Source organism: Lynx canadensis, chromosome B3 (assembly GCF_007474595.2).
Source record: "Lynx canadensis isolate LIC74 chromosome B3, mLynCan4.pri.v2, whole genome shotgun sequence".
Lineage (NCBI taxonomy): Eukaryota > Metazoa > Chordata > Mammalia > Carnivora > Felidae > Lynx > Lynx canadensis.
Genome location: NC_044308.2, coordinates 31818618 through 31833633, shown reverse-complemented (window position 1 = coordinate 31833633; position 15016 = coordinate 31818618). Strand labels below are relative to the sequence as shown.

Sequence of the window (15016 nt, the reverse complement as noted above, 5' to 3'; positions counted from 1 at the left end):
GGAACGTGAGGTTAGAGCAGAAGGGGACTGAGAAAACCCCCTGGAGTGGTTGGGTGTTTACCAGAAACCATACTGCACCTCAGTGGAGGAGATGCTTCGCCTCCAGCATGGCCTGCTGTCTGGACCAGCTGCCTACCTTTGTGGGCCCTTGGGAAGTGGAGAGCAGACCAATTTGTGACCTCAGCAGTTGTCCAGTCCAACTGGGGCAAGATGGGAGCACATCACGTAGCTGGAGAATGAGGCAGTGCTTGGCTCTGCAGTCCAGATCCAGGAGTTGGAGCAGCTCTGTATGAGCTGGTGACGTCATCGGGGCTTTCAAGGGACGCCAAGGGGAGGGGGGTGCCCCAAAGAGCCTCCAAGGTGAGGAACTTTTAACAGCCCTTTGAGGAAATCTCTAGGCTCACATCTGAGCTCTGAATAGCTGGTGTGAGGATGCCCTTACTGGGAAAGAGGTGGGTGGCAACAATCTGAAGGCATCCGGGCAAGTGCCAGTGATGGGGGCTCAGTCACTCACGCCTGCCCTTGGAGCTGATGGCTGTGGGCTCATACCACCACACTGTGCCTCGGTGGCAGCCGAGAGATGGACAGAGATGCACCTGGGGTTTGCACTCTCTAATGCCACCCTCTCCCTTCTGGCTGGGTTCATGCTCACTGCAATCAGGGAACTCTCCTTCCAAATGACAGCCCCTCCATGGAGCTGCCCCAGTGTTGTGAGAGGCCCTGAAGAATGAGTCTCTAGGAAAAGCAGCAGAGACATTTCCTCTGTCACTGTCCCAGGCGAAGATGCCTCCCACCGGGGATGTCCCTGACTTGCCTGTGACCTTTTCTGTGTTCTCCAGATGCAGCTCTACACAGGAGGGCCAGCCCAGAGGCTTCCAGCACTCCCAGGGACTCTTCTGACATTGACCTGGTAAGATGGGTTGAGGTCTCAAGGGGAGGTGGTATGGTCCCACAGGTCAAACGGGTTCAGAGTTCCCCTGTGTCAGGAAGGAACCTGAGTCTTGTTGTCCCCTGTGTCTGCAGGCATTAGAGAGGGGAGAGTGCCCGAGAGGGACAGCAAGTGGCTGGACTGGAGCTTTCGGTGGGAAGGAGTAAAGGAAGGGCAGGTGAACTGGCTGGCTCTGAGATCTTAAATGCCAAAGTAGCACTTGATAGATTTGAGAGGGGTGAGAACCAGGGATGGACAGGAGGTGAAGAAAGCGGTCACTGGTGGGTGGCCCTGACAGATGGTGGTAGATGACATCTCCCTTACCCTGTCCCCCATCCTAGATATGTGAGCATTTTCCTGGAATCAACACGGAGGCCTTCCCCACTTCTCCCCCGCCCCCAACATGGTTCTTGGAGAGGAGAATGGGGCCAGGAGGCAGACCTCAGTCCCAGCAGGTTGGGTTTCATTGGTGTGATTTCAGGACCAGCATATATGCAAGAATCATAGTTTCTCAGGGTTGGGAGGTGTCCATACCCCTCTAACGTCGGCATTCCCTCTACAGCACCCTTGACCTATGGCTGTCTATACACACACACACCTCCCAAGGACAGGAAGCTCACTCATGCTTGAGACAGCCACCCCCATCTCTGGACTGCCCTTAGATTGCTTCCCTGGGAGAAAATGCAGTGGTACCCCTTTGGCTTGCCCTCTTAAGTGCTTGCACGCATGGCTCCTCTGGGATAAGCTTCCTGAGATCCTTCCTTGGACTAGGCGTCTGGTCTCCTCCACGTCCTGGTCATCTGGGTCTGCCTGTGTCTGCCTGTCAAAGGTGTGGGCCCAGGACTGATCAGACTTCCACAGAAATCAGGTCTTCTGGTGGTAGCGGTCAGGTGGCGAGCCTAGCTTTGTCATGCATGGCCATTGGGGGAGAGAGATTGTTGTAGGCAGAGGCAATCTGGAGAGACTTCCTGGAGAATGCAGGATTTAGGAAGTGAGAGTTTTAGAGCTAGGAGAGCGCATGGAGTCTAACCCTCTATTTTGCATAGGTTGAGGCCCAGAGAGGGTGACAACCCCAGGCCACATGACACAGCAAGCTAGGGATAGGATTAGAAGCAGACTCCTAACTGCTTTGGGTCCTGCATCCCCACATATGTAGCTTGAAAAGTAAAAAAGGACATTTTTATTATATTTTTGAAGTAATACAATCACACGGTCAGAAGTAAAAACATAGAATGATAAATATGTCAACTACACTTCGATTCTTAAAATCCATTGATTTGTACACTTACCATTTGTACATTTTACTGTATATAAATTGTACCTAAATTTTTTTTCAGATCCCCAGGTGATGATAATTTGTAGCTAAGTTGAGAACCAATGCTTTGAGGTGGGGGGACACCCCAACATCTCTCTGCACCCCGTTTCTCATTTGAGCTCTCCATTACTCAGCATCACAGAGATTTCTTGTGCAAACTAAGACTGTGTTTGTGCATATCCAATATTTTCACGTAACACCCTACATATGGCACCTTACTGCCCAAATCCTGCACATACAGTATCTGGATCTTAAAAAAGAAAGAAAGTAACATATCATGTCTCCCTCCCTTCTGGTCCCTATCTTTCCACTTCTTATGCCCATATACCTGTCTCTATTTCTTACATATCCTTCCCGAATTTCTTTATGTAATTACAAGCAAATATGATTACAGGTAATTCCATTTTCCATTCTGTTTTTGCACAAAGGTAGCATACTACCCTATGTTCATAGTATTACGCCCCAGGCTTTTTCACCCCACAAAGTATTCTGGAATTCTTACATTTTCAGTAGGTAGGTAGCTTCCTGATGTCTTTTTGTGTCTGCATAGCAGTCTAGTGAATGGATGTAGCATGTTTTATTTAGCCAGCTCCCTGTCAATGCATATTTAGGTTGTTTTGGTATCACAATGCTAGGATGAATAATGTCCCCCAAAGAAATCCTACGAATAGTTGGGGAAGGTGCCCCAGGTCCACAGAGCTCGGCTGTCTTCCACGTGCCAGTTGCTGGTTCATGAACAGCAAGAGACCCTGTACTATCTTGTATGAGGTCTAGGCATTCTTCCGGGTCTTTGTCTTTATGTGACCTCTCACCATTCGCTACTAAGTAGTTTGAACTTGGAACATCAGAAGAATGCTCTTTCTGCAAAGCCTCTTGCTTTCACTTTGGTAGTAGGCTGGAGGAGGGGGCAGGCAGGCCAGGGGAGCCGGGGGAAGGATGTCGTCTCACTCTGTGAGTGCAAAGGACTGGTGTAGCAGCTCCAGGGAGGCAGGCGTGGCCGGGCAGTCCCTGGAGAAAGTACGGTCGCTCAGCTATGCCAGGAGAAAGGCGACTCTCGGGCCCACGTCCCTGCCTTAGGAGGCAGGAGCTGGGCTTTCCACCCCAACACTGGATCCCTCTTGAAACTGTTGGTTTACTTTCATTTCAGTCATGTATCTGCACAGAGGTGACGAGAAAACACAGCAACAGCCTTAACTAGAACTCCCCAGCTTGGGGGCCATCTTTCTTCCATTTCCTCTAGACTCTTTGCATCATGACGTTATAATACTTGAATGGAAAAAAATAAAACATTTTAAAGCTACCAAACAACAAATTGGGCATCATGATTTTTTTTTTTTTTTTTTTTTAGGGAGCCTTCTTGTCTGTCCCCTGCTTCATTAACACGGGAGGGAGGGCATCATGGGTGGGACAGAGGCAGAGAGAGAATCCCAGGCCCACTTTCAGGGAGTTTGTTGCCCTTCTGGAAAGAGGGTCTTTCACATACCAGTGATTTGTACATCCAGACATGAAAGGACCTTTTTAACTTTTTAAACAAATTTTTTAATGGTGATAAAATATACATAACATAAAATTTACATAGAGGTGGAATTGCTGGATCATCTGGTAATTCTATTTTTAATTTTTTCAGGAGTCACTATGCAATTTCCATAGTTGGCCATGCCCTTATTTGTTCCCACCAACAGTGCACAGCGTTTCCAGTGTCTTTAAAAAAATTTTTTTTTTTTACATTTATTTGAGAGAGAGAGAGAGACAGAGCACAAGCTGGGGAGGGGCAGAGAGAGAAGGAGACCCAGAATCCGAAGCAGTCTCCAGGCTCTGAGCAAGTGTTCAGCGTAGAGCCCAATGCAGGGCTCAAACCCACGAACCATGAGATCATGACCTAAGCCGAAGTCAGTCACTTAACGGACTGAGCCACCCAGGCACCTCATGGGTTTCCAATTTCTTTACCTTCTCATCCATACTTTTTTCAATAATAGCCATCCTAATGGGTGTGATGTGGTTTAAATTTCTGACCACTACACATTATAAAGAAATATATTTTATATCTACGGTATATATATGTACACATGCATAACTGTAGCTAAAATGGAAGTTTTGCAAAATAAATTACCCTTGTTACATGGGTTTTCTGTTCTATTCTGCATAATTTAAAAAATGCTGGTTGTGACCCACTGGATTGCTTTCATGATTCACCAATGGGTCACAGACTATAGTCTGAAAAACATTGGTGTAGGGGCGCCTGGGTGGCTCAGTCAGATAAGTGTCTGACTTCCGCTCAGGTCATGATCTCACAGTACCTGGGTTCAAGCCCCACATCAGGCTCTGAGTTGACATTGTGGAGCTTGCTTGGGAGTCTCCCTCTCTCTCTCTGCCTCTCCTCCACTTGTGCTTTTCTCTCTCTCTCTCTCTCTCTCTCTCTCTCTCTCAAATAAATAAATAAACTTAAAAAAGTTTAAGGAGATTCTCCATTCTCTCCACTTCCCCCAGATACACTCTGATCCAGAGAGACAATTCTCCTCCCTTTATGTAAAGATGTTAAGAGAAAGAAACCCAGAGAGGGAGGGGAAAAGGAAGTCAGTCCGTTATAGCAATTGATTTGGGAGCCCACATCAAAGTGCTCGATACCAAGAAGCGCCCCACGTCGAGCTCCGGTCCCAGCACGATGGGGCCACGTGGGGCTTTCCCCCACCTGCCCCAGCCCAGGTTTGGCCAGCTAATTCCTGGGGTTCCCCTGTGAGGAAAGCCTATCCCTGGCTTCCTGATCTTAAAGTCCAGCTTCTGACTTGTCCAGCGTGGCTGTGCTCGAGGAAGCGCCCCCTCCAGCTGGGTGTTGTTTCCTTTCCCTCACCACACGGACCACTGCAAGCGCCTGCTCACGGTCATCTCCTGGGCACACACAGACTTGGAAGCAGCAAGGGGTCAGGATTGCAGGCAGGAGTGGCAGAGTCTGGGCCTCCCCTTTCGGAGGGACACTTCCCAGGTCACTCGTCACTTATTTTCAGTGAACTGCCCTACGGATGCTTCCGTTTCACACAGTATAGAGAAAAGCGGTGTGGGGGGGATGTAAGAGAGACAGTGACCAGGAAAGAGAACCACCAGTTCAAAGACACTACACTCAAACCCTGGTCCAGACCCTCATTAGGTATATGACCTTGGGAAATCAGTCACTTCACCTCTGTGCCTCCTACCCTTCTCTGTAGATTGGCAATAATCACAGGATGGTCCCTATTTCGTTATTTTAACTATAATTGTTTTTATTGTGGTAAAATTCATCTAGGAAAATTCTGTTTTAACTATTTTCGAGTATACAGTTCAGTGACATTGCACCCTCCGAATCTTGTACAGCCACCCCACCCATCTAGTTCCCAAATATTCCCATTACCCCGAAAGGAAACCTTGTCCCCATGACGCGGCCACTCCACATCTGCCCCGCCCCCACCCCCACTCCAGCTTCCAGTCTGCTTTCTGTCTCTATGCGCTCAGCTCTTGTGGATATGTCACATAAATGGAGCCGCACAACATGTATTCTTTTGTGGCTGGCTTCTTTTCACTTAGTGTAATGTGTTCAAAGTTCATCCATGTTGACGTACGGAACTTCATGCCTTTAAAAAAATTTTTTTTTAACGTTTATTTATTTTTGAGAGAGTGAGAAAGCATGAGCCGGGGAGGGGCAGATAAAGGGGGAGACACAGAATCCAAAGCGGGCTCCAGGCTCCGAGCTGTCAGCACAGAGCCCGACGCGGGGCTCAAACTCACAACTGCGAGATCATGACCTGAGCTGAACAAAGTCTGACACTTAGCCGACGGAGCCACCCAGGTGCCCCGACTTCATGCCTTTTTATGGCTGGATAAAATTCTACTGTATGACTGTCTGACATTTGGGCTGTTTAGACATTTGGCTGATGTCTCAGAGGCTGGTAGACCTTTGGGTTGTGTGTACCTTTTGGCTGTCGTGAATAGGGCTGGTGTGAACATTTGTGTGCAGGTTTCTGTTTGAACATCTGTTTTCAGTCCTTTGGGTACATGCCTAGGAGAAGACTTGTTGGATCATATGGGAATTCTGTGTTTAACTTTTTGAAGAACCAGCCCAAGTCCGTTTTGGGGTGGGTTTATGTATAGTTAGCACTATGCCTGGCTCAGAGTGGCAATAAAAACTGTATTTAGCATCATTATCATCAGTGGCACTTACTAAGTGCTGGGTGCTCTTCTAGGCACTTTACTTGTGGTAACACATTTCATCCACGGTATCCTGTGAGACAGATGTTAATATTATTCCCATTTCACAGAGGGGGACTGAGGGCTGAGGGGTTTTAAGGGATTTGGCCAAGGTGTGTAATTGTTCTGACCCAGGGGGAGTTAAGGCCCAGGGGCAGAGGGAAGGTCACAGGGAGGTTCCCTGGAAGGGTTTCAGCTCAGTGGAAGGGTGTCCTCACTGTTACAGCTCTGCAGCTGTAGAGGAATTGCTGCCACCAGGAGCAAGCGCTTTGTTAACCCGGAGCTAGCTGTCAAGCAAACCTTTAGGCGCTGTTGGTCCCGTGTAATCTCAGCAGTCACCTTCTGGCTCTGTTAGGATGCACAGGAATTGAAGTGCCCCTGGATGCCAGCACCTCAGGGTCAGAAGGAGGGTGTGAGGAGGACTCCTGGTCCCCGGGGGGCTCTGGACAGCCTGCACCTGTGGCTGGCTGAGGCCCTGGGGATTGGGCTGACCCCAGGCCTGGGGTCTCAGCCCTGGGCCTGCCACCCGCTCATTTCTGTCTCTCTTATTTCCGGACTTCGCAGCCAGAGGAGATGCAGAGGGCCCGGGCACAGGCCCCAGGGCCAGCTGAGACCCCAGTCATGGCTTTGGTACAGTCGGTGCCCGGGGTACACCCGGTGCCGATACATGCCTACTCCATCAAAGACGCCTCCTGCAGAGAGGTAAGGTTCTCCCTGCCCCCTGCCTCTGCACCTGGAGGCCCAGATCCCACCAGGCAGTCAGGTTCCCACCTGAGAAGCCAGGCCTTAGTCAGCACCTACGCTGTTCTCTCCGTTGCTCCTGGCTGCCCTGCCAGGAAGCTCCCCTGTAAGCGTGAGCCCCTCCAGGGCAGGCAGAGGCCAGCAGAGTCAGTGGTCAGCAGATGGCCAGTGTGCGTGGCAGCCCAGGGGTCTTCCTATGTGGAGAGAGACACGATCTGCGTGGCAGAGAGCAGAGGCGACAGCAGGAGCAAAGGGGGCGGGCCACAGGTCCCTGCCACCCAGGTTCACATCTCTGCCCACCACCCCAGCACCCCTGAAGGCTGCTAACCCGGCCTTGTGACTCCCCACCGCATAGGAGGTCTGCAGCCCAGTCACTCCCCAGAAGAGGAAGTCCTGCCAGACTGAGTGCCCCAGGAAGGCTATCAAGATGGAGTCTGAGGAGGAGAAGGAGACACGGCTGGCCCGGAGCTCCCCCGAGCAACCCAGGCCCAGCACCTCCAAGGCAGTCTCGCCACCCCACCTGGATGGGCCCTGCAGCCCTGAAAGCCCCATCATCGGAAACGAGGTCTTCCCGCCCAACAGCAACCACGTGACCGGCGAGTCTGGGGAGGCAGGTAAGGAAGTGGGTGGGCAGTGGAGGCTGAGGCCTACGTGCTGTCTTCCAGGGGCTGGGTAGGGTGGGACCCTTCCCCCAAATCCTCACCCCACCCGGGGAGCCCAAAGCCAACAGCATCCCCTGTGTGTCCTGCTCTCAGCTGCCACCAGATGGGGCAGGGAAAGCCCATGGTTTTCCTGGGGGATACGATTGGATACAGTTTACCGTGTGATTTGCTGGGATTCCAGTGTGGGGACCGTAAGAGGCTAAAACCCACAGTCTGTAGCCCCTTACCCGAACGCACCCATACAGCGCCCAGCACTGTGCCTCTGCACAAGGTGGGTCTCCCCAGGCAGTGTCTGTTGGTGAGTGCCTGGCATGCTCCCAGAGAGACCTTGGGTCAAGTCCACACCCATCACTTCCCAAATTTGTCTGCAAAGGCCACCTGGCTAAAGTACGTCATTTGTCCTAGATACCTTTTATGGACACCACCAAACTGGGAGTTCTTGGGCATGAGTTGAGGCCAACTGATAGAATTCTGGAATGGTCAAGACAGTTCTTCCTAGATCTGCTTCACCCAGAGGCCCCCTTTGTTTTCATTCTAGGTCTCAGACTGAGCCCTGATCCTGCTTGCACACTGAGCCCTGACCGACATTCCTTGCTCACAATGCTATTGGTAATCAAAAGGTTTTGATTAACCAAATATAAAGTAGCTTTTAATTCAAACATCTCAGCTCATGAGACAGAGTTGGAAAAAACCAATGTGCTTCTTTAGGATTGCAAAACAAACCAGGTGCTTTTTTGCCAAGCTGCCTGTGTAGGGAACAGATTCTGAATTCAGGACCAATAACTGAATTAAGTATTCACGTACAGGGCACAGTGGGCAGTGACGGAAAGCCTCTTTGAATAAACAGATCCATACTAGCACATTTGGTGAATGTTCACATCCCCCTCTATAGGGCACACATCGCCCACCCCATCCACTGGCCCACAGGGATTCTCACAGAACACCTGGGCCCCACTGAGTGGGCATCTTGGCAGGGCCTAATTCTGTCTCCTCTGCCCTGTTTCAGAGGAACGCGTCGTGGTGATCAGCAGCTCGGAAGACTCAGATGCCGAAAACTCGGTGAGTGGTCCAGAAGTTCAGCCCTGGACTCCTGCCTCCCCCCATTCCGGGTCCCAGGAGACCCAGCCGCAGCAGGTGACTCTTAGACTTGCCCTGCGCCTGGGGAGTTTTCCAGCGAGGCAGTGAGTTCTGTGCTGTCCTGAGGACAGTCTCCAAATGCCAGCTGCGGGCCTGAACCAGCCCAGCCCTCCCTCTATACCAGGGCAGGAGCCGTCAGTAACCATATATACTCTTCTGAAATGCTGAGAGAGTGCTTCCTTCCAGAGCCCTGTCTCTCTTCTGAACTAGCCAATGCCTTTGTCTGGAGCTTCCTTATGTTTTCTCTGACCTCTAAGTCCTCAATGAGGAGCGGGGGCAAGAACCCATTCCCCAGTTAATCACAGCCAGTGAGGGTCAGTGCAGGGGTGTGAGGGCACGGGCAGCACCGTACAGGGCCCAAACAGGCAAGCGTTCACTCGATAAGAAAGAACTTTAAAGGCATCCCACAATGGAATGAGTACCTTTGTGGATTGCACCCTTCTGTCCCTGGAGGTTGGTTAATGGAGGTGGGGAAAGGGGGGTTGAACAGAGGGAAAGGTTGGACTGGGTGCCTCTGAGGTCCCTTCCGGCCCTCAGTCTGAGGTTCTGTATTGGAAAGTGCATGGAGCGCATGGAGACCGCTGCACAACACTCCTCGCCAGCCCACCCCCTGCCAAGAGCACCAGGAGCATACCACCCCTGCCGGCCCCCCCGCCTGCCCCATGGCGCATGCCGCCCCCCGGCTTGGTCTCCCCAACATCCCGCCGAACAACCTGCAGTCCCTGAAGCCGATCCTCACAGCCAGCCCGCCAGTCACCGGGAGGACACTGCCGTCCGCAGCCGCCGCGGGACTAGCTTCCTGTCGCGTAGAGCACAGAGTACCCCCCGTCTTCACCGCGCCTTCCACTTGCCCCTCAAAGTGTATTATAACCCCATGTGGACGTGTCCTCCCCCCGCAGTCCAGGCCACCACCCCTGCTGCCACAGGGCCTCCCAGCCATCCTGCCGATCCCCAGGAGAGTCCCTGCCACCTCCAGAGGGCCATCAGTCAACGCGGCCGGGCACGGGGAGCAGTGCGCTCCCTCGGCCGCTCCTTCCGGGGCTCCCCCCACATAGCCCAGTGGCTCAACAGCTTCTTTGCCGTTCCTCTCTCTGTGGCTTCCCAGCTTGACACCTCTCTCAGGAAGGGTGGGGGGAGGCAGAGCACCCCAGACTCTTAGGACAGGATCTCCCCCTGGGAATTTTGACACCGCCCCCGTGGAGAACCCCGTCCAGGACCTCTGGAGGTGCCTCCAATTGCATTCCCAGCCCCCTGCCCTCGAGTTCTTCCCCCTACCCCCCACCAGCCTGGCCCCCCTCAGACAGGCCTCTGAGAACCCCTAGCACCTCCCTCTTCTGTAGCTGGTGGCCACCATCCTCCTGGAACCGCGTGGCCACTCGCTCACTTGGCTCCTGCTCCCCGGCCCTCCTGCACCCCACCACCCAGCCTGGCCCATTCGCTGAAGGCCCTGCACACAGTAGGCATTCTGTGCATCGTGGTCAAGGAGCGGACCAAGGAAGGAGCGGCTGCACAGACCCGTCAGGGAGACGTAAGCCCTCTTCACCTGAAAGGGCACGATTGAGATACAGGCTGCCCGCTCCTCACATCCCCAGGCCTCTTTGCCCCAAAATAGGAAGCTTTTGTCTCCCTTTGCCCCTCCAACTGCCCCATCCCACCACCCCGAGGCTTTCCGCTGGGCCTCTGCCAGGACCTAAGCCCATGAGGGCAGGGAATGTGTCGATCCCAGGACCTGGCAGATACGGCTGCTCAATAAATATTTGTTGAAAGATTGCCCTGGCAGCCCCTTCTTCCATGACCATCACATTCCCTGCTGGACTTAGCTCTTCTCTGCAGGCGGTTTTGTGTCCTCCCTGCACTGAAACTTGGTTCTCTGGTGGAGTTACCATGTCCCCTCTTTCCAACGCCCTGTGAGCATCAGAGTGGGGAGGCGGGTCAAGGCCTTCTGTGCCTCCTGGACTGTGTCGGTCCCACCATCTAGTCAGGTTCTCTGCGCCTTTCTTGAGGTGAACCCCACTTTCCCCAGATCATTTCACACCTCCTCTTGCCTCCCCCCACACAGGGGAGGCTCCAGCACCCGCCTCCCAGGTGGCCTCTCTTTAGCCAGGTCCAGCCTTCTTTCTGGGAGACTTCAACATCCAGCACCCTGGCCTCTCTGGGGTCTTTGCCCCACCCCACTGCAGCCACCAGCCCCACGGCCACCCCCTGGACCTCACCATACTGAAAGCTGGCCCGCAGGGACTCTGGCCACAGCTTCCTGCCCCTTGAGCTCACCGGTACTTCGAGGACCCCTGCCCTCCCTGTCCCAGCTCCTGTAGTAGCTCCAGCCACCCCTCCTCACCCTCCTCTCAGGTCTCTGTTCCTTTCCACCTTGTTCTTCCGGCTGCAGCCCATCTTTATGGTCTCAGCCTTGCCCATGGCCTCAGTTAGCGCCCACAGGCTGCTGGTGCCCGGCGCTCACTCCTGCTGCCAGACCAGGATAGCCAGTGGCCCTCCGACGTCTGCACTCGGGTGTCCCGTAGATCACTCGTCTCTCTTCCTCTCCTCTCCGTTAAGTCACACCGTCTGCCCGGCTACAGAAACCAAGGCCCCCCAGAGCCGCCCTGGATGCCCCTCTTTCGATTATTCTTCACCACCAGTCAATATTTCAGTCTTCCCTTTAAGCCATGTTCTAAATTCCTCTGAAATCTGGGCACTTCTTTCCATCCCCTAAACCTCATCAAACAAAACTGACCCTGGGTAGAGGTAGCAGTCTGGGATGGAAAGCTCGGGAAAGGATCGGAATGCCAGTAGTCTCACCAGACTTCACTTCAGTTGGGCGCAGAAACTGAAACCAGCACTGCTGGGGCTGGGGGGTGGGGTGTCAGTCTGATCCTCAGCTGTCAGTAGGGGGTCGCCAGGTTGTGTCTGAATTATTCCAGGAAGGAGGGAGTGTGTTTCAGGTGGTGAAGAGTTAAAACAATTAGAAGCACAGCTGCTCACCTGTGGAGACCAGGTCCGGAGTGGGGAGGGCTAGAGGACCACTGCTTTTGTGTTGGTATTCTTCAGTTCTTCAGACACACTTTCTTTTTTTTAAGTTTATGTACTTATTTGGAGAGAGAAAGAGAGCACAAGCAGGTGAGGGGCAGAGAAGGGCAGACGGAACCCCAAGCAGGTTCCAGGCCATCAGTGCACAGCCCGACGCGGGGCTGGAACTCACAAACCATGAGATCACGGCCTGAGCCGAGATCAAGAGTCAGGTGCTTAACCAACTGAGCCACCCAAGTGCCTCCAGACACACATTTTTTAAATTAACCATCATGTGTCCCAAGCTTTAAAAAACATCTATGCAAAAACAAAACAAATTAGGTCCCCTCCATGCGTTTCTCACCCACCTTCTGTGCTCCCTTCCAGACCCCTGGCACTCCCAGAGTACCCGCAGCGGCTTGGGTGGGGAGCAGGGCGACATCCGCAAGGTGCTCCGGGCTCCCACATACCCATGTCCTCTCCTGTCCGTGGCCTTCATCCCACCTCCCGTGTGTGGAAGTTGGCCTACGAAAAGAGCACATTTTCCAAGTGTCCCAGACTGCAGCTAGACACGCCTGGAGGCTCTGGTGCAGACCTGGCAAGGTGGGCAAGGCTCCGGGAGAGACGGCTGGTGCGGGAAGAGTGGTCTGTAAGAGCCCCTGCCGCTGCCGGAAGCGGTAGGGGCGCCACTCTTGGGTGGCGGGGCAAGACCCAGGCCTGACGGTGGAGGCCTGGGGTGAGGACTATCCTAGGAAATGAGGGTGGGTCAGCAGTGCCTCTGCCCTGGGCCCTGGGTTAGGGTCCAAGGCAGGAAAAGATAGGTGCTCTCAGCTACTCTTGTGACAGAGGACTCACCCCACTATCCGGCAGTAGCAAGACCAAGAGGAAGCAGGAGGGGACAGTCCCTGACTGCAGTGGCAGTGGTGACCAGCAGTAGGAGGAGGGGCCCGTGGGAAACGACCGATCCAGGGGAGGGGCTGGGATGCTGGTGAGTGTGTGTAACAGAAGATGGGAGCCCTGTCCCCCGAGGGCCTGGCGCAGGGGGCAGCAGGGGCCATAGGCTAGCTAACAGGATGGTCCGGCTCACGGACACGCATGAGGTACCGCGGGGCTTCCGGACGTTGCAAGAGCTGGGATTTTGTGTCTGCAAAAAAGGGCAATCTGTGTGCGTTGCCAAACTGACCCCAGCTGTTGTTTAAGAGTGGGTGCTTAGGAAGTCCCTCGGGAACTTGGGGACTCTTGATAAGAATTGATGTCGGGCACTGCAGAGACAACTTCAGGCGACTGGATGCCAAATATCAGAGTTCAGCTCCTGAGTGGCCGATGCCCAAACATGGAGTTAATCAGTAGGATGGTAGTTCTCTACCCTGGCTGCGCACTGGAATCTTGCGGGGTGGTGGGGGGGAGGTGGTTACCAACGACAGATTCCTGGGTGTCACTCCCCCTGCCCCAGAGATTGTAATTGAACTGGTCTGGGGTGCAACCTGGGCATCTGGATTTTTTGAGGCTGCTAATGCCCAGCCAAAAAAGAGAGAACCACCGGATGGGGGGACTCAGTTGTATATCTGTCATCTGTGTGTATCAGCCTTGAATGGGGGTGCCCTGTACATACTGGGATATGATCCGGCGGGGGCGAGGGGGTGCTGGATCTTCCCAGAGAGACCTAGACTTGGGGAAGGTGATTAAAATGTCAAGCCAGCCGTATGGGTGTGCTTGGTACGGCCATGCAGCCTGCCGCGTGGAGTGTGGAGGTGGAATGCCCTTGCCCTGCTAAGTTGATCTGTGTTGAATCCAAGTGAACTAAAGCTCACAAGCCAGATTGCACGTGTATCCTAGTTACATGTGGGTCCTGAGAAACTCCCAGGTCCCCTGTGGCTCGGTCTGAGCACACTTTTGCAGTCAAAGAAGTCCATTAACCAAGTATAATAAAGAAATGAATCCTGGGGCTCAGTCGGTTGGTTAAGCGGACGACTTTGGCTCAGGTCACAATCTCACAGTTTGTGAGTTCAAGCCCCTCCTCGGGCTCTGTGTTGACAGCTCAGAGCCTGGAGCCTGCTTCAGATTCCGTGTCTCCCTCTCTGCCCCAACCCCGCTCATGCTCTGTCTGTCTCTCTCTCTCTCTCTCTCTCTCTCTCAAAAATAAACATTTAAAAAAAAGAGAGAAATGAATCCTATTATTTACTTGCATCTTTTAAAGAATATTAAAGTGAGTTCTACTCCTCCAGCTCTTAGCAGAACATCTTCAATTCCTCTTCCTCTTTTTTTCACCTCCCATTGTGTCTGCTCCCTACTTCCTTGGAGCTTTCCCCACTTTTCACTTTCCAGGCCGAGCACACGGGCTCCAGTCCTCCCCACTCCATTGCCTTCTGCCACCATTCCTTTTCCCTTCCCAGGACATCTCAAGCCTTTTCCAGTAAAAGGCCCTTGCCTGGCTTGGGCCCGGGTCTCTGTGCCTCTCCGTCTACACTCTCCGCCCACACACTCGCCCAGCGGGTAGTGCTATGGGCATTGGAACATAGGGCTTCGGGTAGTGAGCAGGGGGCAGAAAGCCTTCCTGCCCCAGAGCCTCTCATGCTGATTGCCCTTTTGCTAAACCTGGGTCTTGAGAAAAGTCCTTTTTAAGCATGCGGGCACTTCCTGGCCACGTTGCTGGGACGTAAGGCAGGGAGAGGGAGTGGGGTTTACAGCTGGCTGGAGTTGAGTGGAAGGCGTGCTGGCAAGATCATCTCCGTGCAGTAGCCCCAAGGGTGAGGAAGGATCAGAAAGGAAGAGGAGTCAGAGCTGGAAGTTCCAGCCTTCTCTCCATTGACAAGCTCAGCAGAAAGGGCGTGTCCTTTTATTAAGGGAGCCACCAAGTTCTTCAGTAAGTTCAGGACAAAAGACATTCTGCCACTGTAAGAGAAAATGACCCCAGGGCAATGGGAGGGCGTAAAAATGAGATTCGGATGGCCATCATAAATGACCCTGGTTGGGGCTCCTGGGTGGCTCAGTTGGTTGAACAACTGACTCTTGATT

General features: G+C 53.2%; 1 protein-coding gene across 13 annotated transcripts in view; it reads left to right on the top strand.

Annotated features, from left to right (window-relative positions):
- PML (PML nuclear body scaffold) overlaps positions 1–15016 on the top strand; it is a 45544-nt gene that overhangs the window by 24592 nt on the left and 5936 nt on the right. For 4 of the 13 annotated variants that reach the window (XM_030317733.1, XM_030317732.1, XM_030317742.1 and 1 more), the window contains 4 exons: positions 840–910; positions 7023–7160; positions 7555–7813; positions 8868–8920. In XM_030317733.1, the coding sequence (XP_030173593.1) occupies positions 840–910; positions 7023–7160; positions 7555–7813; positions 8868–8920 (521 nt within the window). The other 9 variants (XM_030317740.1, XM_030317738.1, XM_030317737.1 and 6 more) reach the window with 8 other exon arrangements.